The sequence below is a fragment of the Canis lupus genome, chromosome 26, assembly GCF_011100685.1.
Source record: "Canis lupus familiaris isolate Mischka breed German Shepherd chromosome 26, alternate assembly UU_Cfam_GSD_1.0, whole genome shotgun sequence".
NCBI classification, from domain to species: domain Eukaryota; kingdom Metazoa; phylum Chordata; class Mammalia; order Carnivora; family Canidae; genus Canis; species Canis lupus.
The window spans coordinates 16,514,902-16,529,452 of NC_049247.1; the positions used below are offsets into that span (position 1 = coordinate 16,514,902).

Consider the following 14,551-nt stretch of genomic DNA (forward strand, 5'->3'; position numbering starts at 1 on the left):
ACAGATGCAAGGGTACTGCTGGGCAAGACGTTCCCCACCCAGGAGAGCCCGGTGATACTCACACGGGGCTGGGCACGGAGCTCTCCAGTTCGTCCAAGAGACTCTCCACACTGGGCCGCACGTCCTCCAGACCCCGGCCCCCATTCCGCTTGGGCTTCTCTTTCGTTAGGGGCCCGGCTTTGCCCCCCACTGGGCTGTTATTTTCTGGGATGCCATAGTGGGGGCTCAGAGCCCCGGGTAGCGGGGGGCTTGAGTTGGCCTCATCTTGGAAGAGCAAGAGAGAAAGGCTGCTCAGTCCTGCCCCCCTGGGGATCCAGAGCCCAGCAGGTGGGCCCCGAAGGCTCCCAGGAACCAGTCCTACCTGTAGGGAAGCCTGGGGGGTTATGCTGCACCGCGTTCAGTTCCAGCAGCAGGCGGTCAAGTTCAGAAAGATTGCTGCCGAGGGAGGAGCTCATCACCGTGGGTGAAGGCTCGGCCGACTTCTGCTTGTTGGGGAAACTGAGAGGCAGAGGGGAGGCCACAGTGAGAGGCGCCTCTAAAGTCCTCAGGGAGAAAAAGGGAGGAGGACTGTGAAGTCTCCCCCAGCAAGAGATGGGAGAATGGGGAAGGGATGTGGTGAGAAGAGGGGAGGAAGTCTTGCCTCAGCTCCTCAACGACACAGGGTGACGTGACAACCCCGCCACTCCATTGAGATGGCAGTGCTGAGGCAACTGGGCCAGTTCAGAGGCAGTGGGAGCTGGCCAGGAGCCTCGGGGCCTTCTGCGGGCTGTCACCAGGCCTGATCCCTGGCCTCAGGCCTTCCAAGCAGGAGGGGGAGGAGCGCACAGAGGGCTGCACCAGTACCTGTAGACGTGCTCTTCCTCACCAGCTCGGGGACACGGAGGGCCGGAACTGTCCTGGGGGACAGGGGCACTGGAAGTTTTGGTACTGGAGCTGTACACAGGTGACGGGGGCTGAGGCTGCAGGGAAGAGAATGCTCAGGGCCTCCCCCAAGGGGAGGAAAAGGAACAGCCCGAGTCACCCCCAGGAGGCTCCTGCTCACAGTCAGTCTCACCAGGGAATTTCCACACTCTGGCCAGGAGACAGGTGATTAACACTTGGTCACTTGCCCCTTCACGTGGCATCTGGGAGACCCAGCTGCTTCCTGGCCCCTCTCCCCATCCCCCTGATCCCATTCCTCCCCCAGCTCCCCAAGCTGCTGCCAGACAAGCTCCTACTACCCCAAAGCCTCTGTTCCCTGTCTTCCCAGCCCCTGTCCCCACCTTACCTGCTGGTGGGTGAATCGGGAGGCGCTGGGCTGCCACTGGTCTAAGGGGTCAAGGATCGTCCCATTGAGGGCCTCACTGGATGGGGGTGGGGGGACGGGGGGTGGCACAGCGATCTCCTGGTATGTGTGGTTTCCAGTTGGGTATGAGTAGGGGGTCTCCTCAGACAAGAACACGGGCCGTTTGGAGATGTGGGAGGTGGTGGACTCCAAGTCTGCCAGCAGGGCGTCTGCAGAAAGAACACGCTGAGAGCTAGTAGAAACCAGGGATCCTGGGAACACACTGTCCAGTGGCAGTGCCCTCCCTGCCTGCTGCACCCAAGAGTCAATGACTTCTGAGCACCTGCCCCACCCCTGGGAGAAATAACCAGCCTCAGGGCAGGAAGCAATCAGCCCAGACCAGCCTAGGTAAGACCAGCTTCTAAAACTAACCTATTCTCCCCAGCCCAAGACCCAAGATGCTGTGGAAGCTCCTGGGCTGCCCTTGGGGCTCTCCTACCTCTGGCAGTCGGGCACCTGCATTCCCTCCCAACAGGGCTGTACAGCTGGCTGGCTGGAAGTCAGAAATGCCTGCCTGGAACTCCGCACTCTGACTTCACAGGGCAAGGCGGGGAGAATGGGCGGGAGGGGCCCCACGTCACAGGGGAGGGGCCCAGGCAGTGCCAGGTCCCACTTAAATTCCAGGAGCTTAGGCTTTCTCAGCAACATCCCTCCCACCCCAAACTGGAGTGGTCCCTGGCGAATAGTACCTGCCTTTCTGACCAGGTAGAAGCAAAACCCCAGGCTCCATTCTCCTTCCAAGGCCCTGGGCTACAGGGTGAGGTACGTGGGGAGGTGGGGGCTGGGTGGAAGCTGGTGCAGTATTCCCCACCCCCTCAGCAAAGCAGGGGGCAGGACTGCTCTGTAGGCTGTTTCTGCGGAAGCCTGGCAAGCAGCCTGGGCCCAGAGGCTCCAGGGCCCCGCTACTCTGCTTTTAACAGCAGAAGGGAGCCGAATCGAGTACAAGCTTCCATTACCCGGGCACTGGGCAGACAACAGGAGGGCCCTGGATCTTCCCAGTCTCCAGACATAAGAATAGCGGGAAGGGCAAGAGGAGGAACTGCTGACAACCCCTCAGCTTCAATCCTCCCCTCCTGAGACCCTCAACAGCCCCCACAGCCCAGAGGGCCTGGCCCCAACACCACACCCTCATTCCTATCATATTCAAGGACTTGCTCACTCTCATTTCCCTGCCGACCTGCTGGGGGTCAGGAATGCTCAGTCCCTGGCCCTCAGGATATTACTTATCAGAAAGTAATGGCTGTATCTATTGTGAATCACTAGTAACAAGCACTACTCTGTGCACTGTGCTCTGCAGTGTGTGTATGTGGTCTCTCCATTAATCCTAATACTGGATAAAGCTGAAATTCTGATCCTCCCTTCATAGATGGGGAAAGGGGCTTCAAGAGGTGGTGGAACCTGCCCAGATAACAGAGCCAGTGAGAAAGGACTGTCTGGCTCTTCAGTAGCCCCAAACCCCAAAAATCTGACCTACAAGAGTATGCTATGATCACAACATGATGTAATATTTAAACGGTACAAGCTTTGCGCAGTGGCAGAATCGTAGCCAATGAGGATTATCCGAGGCGCGATTATTGCTAATTGAAAACTTAAACGGTACAACTTCCTGAATATCTGGGCCGAGGCTTCCTTCCTTACAGCCCTGTCCTCAAGCCTACCCCTGCTAGGTAGAGAGAAGCAAGACCTCCCAGCTGTCTGCCCTGCCCTCCTACCCCCAAGGCTGACCACATCTACCCCCAGCTCCTACCCAGCTGGTTGGACGGGGAGCCTGTCACAAGGCTGAGGTCCCTGGCGCCAGCAGCCCAGCACAAGGGTCTCCTGACTTCCAAGCAAGGTCAGTTCCTATAGCCTCCTCCCCCTACAGATCTGCTAGAAGAGTCTGGCTTCCTGTCTCTAACAAAGCAGAACTAGAGGCAGTCAGTGTATGCCTAGGTAATGACAGACCAAGAACCGGTGTCGAGGGCCAATCTTACTGGCCTCTGAACGACTGCACCTGCTGCCTTGGCTTCATACATTTCCCCCGCGCCCAATTCAGTAGGGGCAGGGGCTCCCCTTCTCCATTAAAGGCAGTTTGGAAAACCCCACAGGGTTCCCCAGTGCAGGCACCATGTGCAACCCCACCAGGAATAGCAGGAGCAGCTGCTATGCTTGACCACCCACCAGGACCTTCACTTGTGTTGTTTCCCTTCCTCCTCACAGCAACACCAGCATGGAGGGTAAAAGTGAGGCACAGAGAGGTGAAGTATGTGCCCATGCTGCCAATGCTGGCTGACGGGATACAGCCAGGATCTGAACTCAAGTCTCTCATGTTTCACACACTCAGTAGAAGATAAATGGTTCCCCTCTCCCATCAGACTCTCTGCATGAGGCCTTCTATCTCCAATACCCTCCCCTAACTTGCCTGACTCTAAGTCTAGTTTACAATTTCACCAGGCTCTTTTGAACACAGATACATGTCTGTTGGTCAGAAGGAGCAGTCCTGGGGGTACGGAAACCAAAGATCCCAGGAGTTCAAGTCCTAGCTCCTCTTTTTACTCTCTGCAGCCACACAGAAAAATCCCTCTGCTCCACTGAGCCTCAGCTGGTGGGGTAAGCCGAGGTTCCTAACTCCTACCTCCCAGTATTGGTGTGAGGTTCTGGGACAGCAGATGCTACAGCGCATTGGAAGCTGCAAACATCAGATCTTGTTTGTTTTGTGAAATTCTGAAAAACATCGTCCTCCAAGGAGATCAGAGTAGGAAGCAAAGTACTGACAGCTCCTACATCTTCTATGGGTAGAATCTGGACAAGACATGACCAGGGCAACCTTCGTGAGAAAAGTGAAATACAGTAACATTCAAAGTGAAGTGTGTGTGGATGCCGGGGGAAAAGCCATCAAACTTATGTCTATCTGAGTGAGAGAGCATATGCACAACCCAGAGGACCTCTGGGGTAGCTTCCTTCTCTCTATGCACCCCTTATTACTTTGCTCAGTGACTGCACAGGACTTGGTATCACTGTCTCCCAAAGCCCCCCACAAATGCTTCAGGGGAGGCAGCCAGGAATATAGGAAGCAGGAAAGGAGGCCTCTGGCCTCTACTTCAGATTCCTATGGGGGCAGAAGGCTGCCATGTCTCCAAAGCCTGCAAAGTGGTTACAGGCCAAAGTCTCCTTGCCAGCTCAGCAAACTCCTCCCCTGCTTGAGTAAATAACAGACGGCGAAGGAAGGCTGCTCCAGGGAGTCCACTCACAAGAAGTAGCCCATAGGTGGGTCCTCCAGTTTTCAGCTACACCTACTACCTGGTACCTAACTCTAAATACCTGGCTCAGAGTCCTTCTAAACCCAGACCCCAAAGGAGGTGGGATATCATCCCTCTCCCAGTGTTTGTAGGATATGCTCCAGATACACAGAGGCAGTACCGGAAGCAGGCTAAGGAAAGCTCCTTACTTCCTGAGGATTTCTCCACTAAGTTTCTGGATCTAATGCTGAAACCGTGCAGACAAGTCAGAGCCACTGGGACCACCCAAGCCATCCTGCACAAGGAAGCTCTCCCTGGGGCTTCCCTTCCCTCTTCTGGAAGAAACCACCCAAAGTGCTACTGGCTTTTTGCCTCTCTGGGCCAGCTGATGCACGTCCTGGCACTTCCACCCACACAAGAGGGAAAGCGGAAGTCTCTGGGTGAGACAATCTGACGTGTTGGGGGGAGGGGTACTCCTCTCCAGGTACGTGGGGGAGGGGATGGCAGGCTGGGTGCAAAGTCTCCAGCCCACCAGGGGCAAAGGACACCCAGCTCCGCCCCCGGCGAGGAAGGGGTGCGGCCCGTCCGCCGCTTCCCGCCAGAGGGCGCTGTTGGCCCGCCTGCTCCCAGCCGCCGGCACAGTAACCGAAGGTAAACTCGCGCAACCACGGAATTTCGAGCCGGGGAAGACCTGGGAGCCCCTGGCCATGGGCTCCCTGGGGAAGTTTCTATCCCGAGATAGAAACTCGCCGACGGGAGGGAGGGTGCAGCTACGGGAGGAGCACGAGGAGGCCTGGGTGCCAGACCTCCCACCTGGGGGCCCGGAGCACACGAACATGAAAGGCTCCACCGAGGGGTGACGCAGCCCCGCGGGGGCCCCGAGACCCCCAGGGACGCACGCCCCCTCCGCAGGCGCAGCGCCCGCGGGCGTCCCCGTCCCCAGTCCGTCCCCGTCCCCGTCCCCAGTCCGTGGCCCCGCTGGGCCCAAGCAGCCGCTCAGATCAGGAGCGCCTTCGGGCCCGCAGGCCGCTCGCTGGGCAGGCGGCCTGGGCGGCGGGGGGCCGGCGTTTACCGGACAGGCCCAGGCGAAGAGGCCCCTTTCCCGGGCCCCACGTAATCCTGAGGGTGGGGGTGGGGGTGGAGGTGGGAGCGGGGGAGCCTCGGGGTCTGCAGCCCCGAAGGGGTTGAGGGGGTTAAGACGCAGACGTCCCCAGCTGGCTGCCCAGGGAGGGAGGGGATAGAGGGGCCGGTCTGCCTGCATTCCGGGATGCGAGCCACAGCTGCGCCCCTCACATTCCCAAACCAGCCCAGCGACGCAGGACAAGGGCCGCCAGGACTAGGGCAGCCGGGGCCCTTTTCATGGCCTGCAGACTGTGGCTCTGGGGACCCAGGCTGACCCAATGACACATGACACCCTATAATAAGTTAAAGAGACACAATGGACCCCTTCCACCTCCACCCCCAATGAAGTATTAAAAACAAGTTAGACTCACAAGCCTGGCTTCCTCCTACCCAAGCCCTGGCCACTTCTGAGTGTGTGATAAAGACTGTCAAGACCAGAGCTGGACAGAAGCCAAGAGATAAAAGTCTATCCAACAGGATCCCTCAAGTATGGGGGGGTGGGGGGGCATTAGTGTGGGTGAGGGAGGACCCAGGCTACTCCATCCTCTCCTCCCAGGATTTAGACACTAGATGTGGGACACCTGGGTGGCTCAGTGGCTAAACGCTCTGCCTTTGGCTTGGGGAATGATCCTGGAGTTCCAGGATTGAGTCCCACATCGGGCTCCCTGCATGGAGCCTGCTTCTCTCTCTGCCTATGTCTCTGCCTCTCTCTTTCTGTATCTCTCATGAATAAATGAATAAATTCTTTAAAAAAAAAAAAAAAGACACTAGATGTTAAACTTGCACAGGGGGATTCTCAGCCACACAAACTCTGCTCAGTGACCAAACTGCTTCGCTGGGCTGCTTAATGGTTCTTGTGTCTCAGTTTCCTTGTCTGTCTGATAGGAATTCCACCATTTGACTCACAGGAGCAAGGATCAACATGAGAAAATGGATACACAGTGCTTGCTTAGCACTGTCCCTGGAATAGAGCACACTCAGTAAATTGCTAACCTGAGGAGATCTGGTTCTCAGAGAGATGATTAGCCCTGGAGGGGCAAGAGAATGTACCTCTCCTTCTTTTTTTTTTTTTTTTTAAAGATTTTATTTATTTATTCATGATAGTCACAGAGAGAGAGAGAGAGGCAGAGACACAGGCAGAGAGAGAAGCGGGCTCCATGCAGGGAGCCCGATGGGATTCGATCCCGGGTCTCCAGGATCGCGCCCTGGGCCAAAGGCAGACGCCAAACCGCTGCGCCACCCAGGGATCCCGTGTACCTCTCCTTCTTATCCCAGGCCTGAGGCTAAGGATGCTGCAATCCTGGATGAGTGGTTAGAGGTATAGTTCTGGGGAAAAGAAAGCCACCCTGGAGAAGTGTCTCCACAAGGTCTTCACAGTTGGGGCAGGTACATGGGGTAGAGGGTGGGGGAGTTGTCATCCCTTTCCAGAGGCCACAGGATCCCCTGCCACACTAGCCCAAGTGCTGGGCCCCTCACCACTCTTCCACTGGCAGCCCTAGGCTGAACAAGAAGAGGTGGGGTCCTTTAGCCTTCAGGAAGACCCCACCTCAAAATGCCTTGTATTCTTAAGGCCTGGCCTAGGAGAGTCCAGTCACCCACCTCCTTTCCACAGGCCTTAACTCAACTTTTGTCACCCCAGGGCAGGGGTTGGCATGGCAGCTCCTTAGGAGCTAACGAGCAGAAGGAAGGAGCAGCAAGCACCACCCTGAGAGCTCCAGCACAGGAGGCAAGGGGCTGCCATTGCACAAGAGACCTCCCAACAGTCCAGGGCCAGCTGTCCACCCCTGCCATTTAATATGATATCGAACACCGGCTCAGCAATTCTCTTTCTCACAAGTCCTAGAGAGGCCCAGTCTTGGGCCTGTCTACACTGCTGGGTTCAGAACTCTGGGCAAGGGAAGTTTCAGCTCCTTGCTGACCAGCTGCTCAGTCCAGTGGCCTCAAGTGTCAGAGGAGAAGCTGCCCAAGCTCAGGGGTACAAGCAGTGAGTGGGCTGGGGTTCAGCCCTTCCTAAGGTAGGAGCTATGTAAACAGCGGGACAAGTTATTCAGGGATGGTCTCATCTCAGCCCCTTTGCCGAGAGACTCTTCCAGATTAGGAAGGAAGCAGGACAAGAAGGAGGGTTCCCCCTTCCCCCAGCCCTGAGCACATGAGCAGTTAGAGTAGAGGTAATCTAATCCACAGCTGGGTACTTTTACTCTGTGAGTAACTCCCCAGGAATGGGGAGCTGGGTATATTTATCCTGATAACTGTCCTCGGAGGAAAAGGCAGATCTGTGACCATAAGGGCCAATCCACAATTAGGCCAGATCAACTCTGCCCCTACTGGGCCCAGGCACCCAGGGCCTGGACACTGTCTAGGAGGTCAATATCCTGGAGGGGCCTTCCCTGCCAATTTGGGTCTTTGTCCACTCCAATAATTAAGCACTAGAGAGCAGGCGCCTTGTCTATCTTGCTTGATGCCTCTCCCCAGAAGCTGGGATGGCAGGGGCTGTGAGGCTGAGGAAGACGGGGAGGGAGCTGTGAGCAGAGCAAAGCCAGTGCAGAGTAGGAGCCGGGATGCAAGGATTCCAGGGCCAGCCTGCTGGGTGCCTGGCAGCAGGTCGAACCACCTGCATGGGTCATCCTCTCTTCTGTCTATAAAATGGGCAGAACCCAATCTGTCCCCATTCCTGGGAGCAAGCTCTAGGGAGGAGAGAATACAATTTCAGGTAAGATTTATAGGGCATGTCTGAGCTCTTTGGAGTTGTCTAAATCCAAGACATTGCAGTTATCTGAATCCCAGACAGGAACTGCTCTCCCTAAGGGGATGGATGAGAAAACAATCAATACTGTAGTGTCATTTAAATATTTCATAGCCATGCCTGGAGGTTATGAAGACTTAGCCACCATTCTCCTTCGCTGACTCATGCCTCACTTAACAGGAACTGCCATTTCACTGTCTCAGCCCTAGAGGAAGTGTGGGCTGGGGGTGACACACGGGAAACCAGGGGGGCAGGCCGGAGTCCTCCAATCTGCTGCCAAGAAAGCTGGGAGGTGGCCCTCTGGCTAAGGCATTTCTTCCCTGGGCTTTCCACATGCCATAAGAGGGTGGTTTCCTGTCTGCCAAGGAGCCCTTCCTTGCAGGCGCTGACACAACATGAATATGCCAGCTGGGTCACCTTTACTGGGTGCCTGGCTTGTGCCCAAGGTCACAGAGCTCAGGTAACCCCAGAACTCGAGAGAATAGAGGCAGAAAGGCAATTCCAGAGGTCACCCTGAGCTGTAGGCAGAAGCCCCAACTGATCAGGCCCCTGGCTGCTACTGAGGCTTCCCCAGGCAGCAGCAAGTGGGAGGAGGCTGCTCCTCCTGTCCAAGTTTACCTGCACACCTCCCTGTGGGAGGGAGGCAGGTCCAGGCTGGCCAGACAGCAAGTCTCTTCTATTGTAAGGAACTCATCTCCCGTCTGGGATCAGTAGGCCCTGCCCTCCCTGAGGTCCCAGAACTGCTTGTGGACGCATCCCATTGGTCAGATTTCATTTACCTCTTGGGGGCATCCAGAGACTGCTGTTCAAGGTCAAGCTAGGGCCCAACCCCAGGCCCATCCCACAGTTCCTTCAACATAGATTTACATACAAAAAGAACCACAAACCCAGGAGGCTCAGGTGCTAGAAATCTCGGCTATTTCACACTCACTCCAATCCACTCCTGCAATCAGACTCTTGCAGTCTAGTCGGTCCATTTCTGTTGCAGGACAGGGTGGCTCCTTGGGCCTCTTAGCCTGGCTAATCACTACCAGAGGTTAGGAGGAGCTCAGAAGTGAGTCATCTGCCCTACAGAGACCCAAACTGAAAGTTCAAAAGTTTGCCTATTGCAGGTCTGAGCTACGCTCTTCCCAAGTTTGTGGATTTGACAGCAGTAGTTACCCAACTCTTTGCCCATCAAGTTCTGCTCAACAAACACAGCTCGAGATGGCTGGAGAAGGGGCCAGTGTTTCCTGATCTTGGGCAATTGGGTCATTTCCCTAATTCAGCTCTCTCCCTCCTGCCTTTCGAGTTTTCTGACAGCAACCCTAAGAGCTTCGGCCCTCCCCAGCTCCCACACTTCCTGTCACGTTAATTCTTCCTTCCCAGGTGCTTCTCCCATTACTGGCTTCCTTTCTTTTCATCGACAGCTTAGACCAGCACCCAAAGCCACACTCAGCCCCTTCTCAGCTTTGCCTGCAGCCCCCTGCCCCGATTCCCCAACTCTGATCCTTTCAGCAGACACTAGCAGTGTGAACTTCTTGGAACTCCCTTTTTGGTGTATGTTATTTTGCCCAAGAGACCACACACCCCATGTTCCCAGGGCAAGAACTCCCTTCCCTCTCACTAGATCCATAGCACAGATACCCTCATAAGCCTCTCCTACAGTGAGTGGATGTGTGCCAAGCAAGGAGGAGTCACAATGTTCAGCCACAGATGGCCCTCTCTACCGGCAGGATAAGATCAGAAACCTTGGGGTTAGCACTTCCTAGTCTTGAACTTAGAATATGGCCTCAAACTAGCTTTTATCTCCTCCTGGAGCACACTCACTGCAACCTGCCCCTCTAGACAAAGTGGACCCCCTCTTACCTTTCCCCAGCTGTGTGCCAATATTCACAATGCTAAACATGCCCCCTCAATCTTCTGTTGGGCTATAAATAACCCCAGGGGACACATGGAGGCCCGGGGCACAGGATAAATACATTCTGAGGATCACATTTGCCCAGGAGAAAGAAATTTAAATCATTGCTTTAATACAAGCAAGGCTACCTTATGGAGCCAAACACAAAATGCGAATGAATTGTAGGACAAAAAGTGAGGCTTCAAAGAGACTCTTTGCACGTGCACTTGGGGACTTTGGCAAACAATTTTAAGCAGGACCACAAAGCTACCACTGTCCACACATAAAGCCACCCCTGTCCATACCACAAATTTGGCTGCTCTAGGGGCATTGGGAGTGTGGGGACAGTCACATAGCTCTTTGTATGCTCTCAGCATCCCAACCCCCAGGGTAGTGTGGCAGGAGGGAAAGAATGCTCCCCCACTCCCCCGCCACCCCAGAGGAGCAAGGCAGATGGGTCTGAGTCCACCACTCACCAGCCTGGGTGGCGATTTAACTAGATCATTCCAGGCTGCACTTACTCAGACAACCCATAGAACACATGGTAAGGAAGCAATGACAAAGTATGCAAAAGCCACGGTGGTGGCTGGGGAGAACCTCCTCTGCCCTCCCACTGTGACACAGAGGGGACACTCAGATAAACCCACATCACTGGTTTTCATCTCCCTTAAGGGTGGGAGGGGTGGAGGTGGAGCCAGGGACAGCAGCCAGGAATCTTGGGAGCTATGACAGGCCCGTCCCTAACTCTGGCCTCCTTGCTGAGTAAACCACTGACCTCACCCCTCCGTGCCTGGGGTTCCTTCCAAGTCCTCCTCAGAGTACATCATCTGAGCCCAGAAGCCTCAGACTCACTCCCTAGCAAGGACAGAGGCAAGAGAGAAGCTGCAGGGCTCCAGCACAGCACCCCCACACACACACACACACACACACCCGCCCAACACCAGCACTACTGCCTGCTGAGAGCCCTGTGGCTCTGAACCTGGAAGAGTGACAATAGAAGGAGCTGCCCAAGCTTCACAGAAGCTGTCAGCCTCTGAACTCCCAGAGGAGCAAGCCCAGGACAGGGCAGCCTCAGCTCCTGCCACTGAGGCTCCAAACCCAGCAGAGTGCCACAAAGGAACCCAAAGACAAGGAAGACCACAGGGCCAGGAAGAAGCTCAGACAGGGTGGGGGGGAGAGGAGTAATCCTTACTGAGCATCTACTAGGAGCCTGGCCTCACAACCTCATCTTACAGGTAAGGACAAAGAGGCTCAAAGATGTCCACTGAGGTACTCTATAGGCAAGAGGAGTCCCTGTAAGGGCAGCTCTGCCTGACTCCAAGAGCTTATCCTATCCTTTCCACAGGTCCACAGGGAGAGGACCAATCACCTCCTGTAACCATCTCTTGTTCCACCTGTCCCCAACGTCCTGCTTCTAAAGCAGTCTCCGGAGCACCTCTTGCAACCCAGAAAGGTTGGCCATGGGGCTGCTCCACCACTGCCTCCTCCAGGCCCCTTGTTCTTGGTCTCTCCTGTTCTCTCTCCCCTCCTTCCCCGCCTCCTCAGTCTCCAGCAGGGTCCTGAGCCCCTGCTGGGCCCCTAGTAATGGCCCCCGGAGCCCAAGAACTCCGAGAAGGTCGGAGTGCCACGGTCTAGGCTAAAGCGTTTTTCCCTCTTGTGCCGCATGGACAGCTGCCAGATCCCAGCGGCATGATGCAGGATGGGGCTGCCCCAAGCACTGACCTCTGACCTGCTGCCAAGCAGCCTTCTTACTGCATGACAAGGAAGAGCCTGGGCCACTATTTTGAGGGGACAGACAGACCAGTGGCTCCACAGCCTCCACCAGAAACTGGCAAAGGCAGCATGAGAATCATCAGGAGACAGATGCTCGGGACTTCACTGAACTCACTAAACAGCCAACTGAGGGACAGGCAGACAGCTGGCCTAGACTCTGCAACCCAGTCAACCTAGATCCTTCAAGATTTTTTTTCTTTCTTTTTTTTTTTTTTAAGATTTTATTTCTTTAGTTGAGAGAGAGAGAGAAAGCAAGTGGGGGGAGGGGTGAAGGGAGAGGGAGTAAATCTCAAGCACTCTGCACTAAGTGCGGAGCCCCACTTGGGGTCCAATCCCATAACCCTTAGATCACAACCTGAGCTGAAACCAAGAATTGGACACCTAACCGACTGAGCCATCCAGGTGCCTGTAGGTCTTCCTTTAATAGATACCCACACGTCTCACCCAGGCACTTACTCTTCCCAGCAAAAATGTGGCAGGCTCTGGCTTCCTTTCTCTGTAAATGCTGTTCCCACCTCCCACCAGGGGCAAGAGGGTGTGGAGTGCACTAGCACACCAGGGAAACACAAGCTCCAGTCAAGAGGCGAGAGGCATCCTCACACTGGTTCTCACACTAGCTCTTAGGTGGGAGGGGGACAACTAGCCCTCCTCGGCTAACCTTCATAAACTACTGACACTTGCAACTGATTTACTTTTAGTTTTAGAAAATAAGCTGAAGTGGGATCCCTGGGTGGCTCAGTGGTTTGGCGCCTTCCTTCGGCCCAGGGCGTGATCCTGGAAGTCCCAGGATTGAGTCCCACATCGGGCTCCCTGCATGGAGCCTGCTTCTCCCTCTGCCTGTGTCTCTGCCCCTCTCTCTCTCTCTCTGTGTCTCTCATGAATAAATAAATAAAATCTTTAAAAAAAGAGAAGAAGCTGAAGTGGGTTTAAGACTGCTCCCTGACTGTCAGTCCCACCCACATGTGGTTTAAACTGCTTTCTTAAGAGAAAGAGCTGGGAAGGGCACAGAGCCCCAGGCATGCCCTCGGGAAAAAGGATGGGCAGCATGTGATCTTTATGTGCCTGAAGTGTCACCTGTAGGATACATCCTGGTGGAACAAAAGTTGGAACCACTGTGAGACGGTCAAGAGCTCTGAAAAGAAGGGGCAGGTGGGAGAGAGAGAGAGACAGGGCCAGCTGCCCTGGATTCCCAAGTTGACCCCCAATGACACTTTCACTTCCCTAGAGGCATCATTTCATCTAGCTGTAGCCTTCTTTGGTCTCACATATTTTGGAAGCCTCCTGCTTCATTCTGGGCAAGACAAAGCTCTCCAAAAACCATTTGGCAGCCAGTGCCACAACTGACAGCTGGCACCTCCTAAGTAAGAGGATGGAAGGTCTAGGGAGGGCCCATCACACCCACAGGAGCCGTAAGTCTTATTTTCATCCCTCTAGTGCTCCCCACACTCGCAGGTGGTGGGCCTGGGTGGGATGGTGTCACTAATCTTTGAAGGAAGGATGCCTCCAGCCATTGTCCTGAGGAGGGCAAGACGAACTTCTCTGACAGCCCAGATCCTTGCCAACTCTCCGCATTGGGAAATCAGCCTCAACCTGGACAGGAAGGGAGCAGATGCGGGCCACAGTCCTCTGGGCTTGGGCTAACCAGAGTCACACTGGTAAACCACAAAAGAAAAGAAGGTGGGAAAGACAGACTTCCCAGAAACAAAGACCATCCAAGGAGACCTCTGGGCTGTCGGCCCTGCTGGCAGGGCTCACACATAGGGCTACGAAGGTGCAGAAGAGTAGGACAGGGTGGGAGAACTGAACCAAAGTAAGACCCTGCAGTCGGCCTGCAAGAAGCCCACCAACCCCAGAGCTGAGGCAGTGACCAAGCAGATACCAAGCATCTGTGGTCCAGGGCTCATGCAGCACAGAGGGGTCCAATGCTCCAACTTGACCAATCATGGCTAGCCTCCCTACACCCCCATCTGCTGGGCCCAGCTGGTTACAGGAGATAGAGGCAGGGGAGGGGAAAGTATCCTCCTCAGTGCTGATTTGGATTTTATTGCAAGAGACATGCTGAGGCCCTGGGAATCCAAGCCAGCAGAGCCAGGACAGATGGCAACAGCAGTGCCCAGCCATAGTGCCCAAAAAGCATCACACAGGAAGTCTACAGTGTACATACACAGAATGTTCCAAAGGTTTGCTTGGAGTTGGATCTGAACCACAGGGAATGTCTTCTAAAAGAAACAACGTTCTGAGGGGAAGATTTGGGGGGTGATGCTTGAAAAGACCATTTCTATCACTGACACCACTGGACACTAGACTCTACAATATTGACAAGGATTGCCTTCTCACTCTGAGGGGCCACGGGAGAGGCCCACCTGGGGTGGCGGGGGGGACAGGCCAGCATGACTCAGGAGCATTGAACCCCATCATTCTTCACTCACAGCGCCTGCTCCGTGCCTGGCAGTGTGCTGTGCACCAGGGGGTACTGCTGCCCTGGATGCTCC

The 14,551-nt window shown here is 55.1% G+C and overlaps 1 protein-coding gene, 1 long non-coding RNA gene and 1 pseudogene across 4 annotated transcripts in view; 2 read left to right on the plus strand and 1 right to left on the minus strand.

Annotated features, from left to right (window-relative positions):
• Positions 1–14,551, minus strand: part of PXN (paxillin) — a 48,448-nt gene that overhangs the window by 10,806 nt on the left and 23,091 nt on the right. For all 3 annotated transcript variants that reach the window (XM_038575296.1, XM_038575298.1, XM_038575297.1), the window contains exons 2-5: positions 1,268–1,494; positions 844–959; positions 362–498; positions 63–264 (exon numbers count right to left, since the gene is read on the minus strand). In XM_038575296.1, coding sequence (XP_038431224.1) covers positions 63–264; positions 362–498; positions 844–959; positions 1,268–1,494 — 682 coding nt within the window. The remainder of the gene's footprint in view (positions 1–62; positions 265–361; positions 499–843; positions 960–1,267; positions 1,495–14,551) is intronic.
• Positions 2,845–2,957, plus strand: LOC119866261 (annotated as a pseudogene).
• Positions 10,922–12,790, plus strand: LOC119866174. Its single transcript, XR_005379266.1, has 3 exons — positions 10,922–11,521; positions 11,632–11,739; positions 11,958–12,790. It is a non-coding gene; the product is annotated as an uncharacterized LOC119866174 (long non-coding RNA).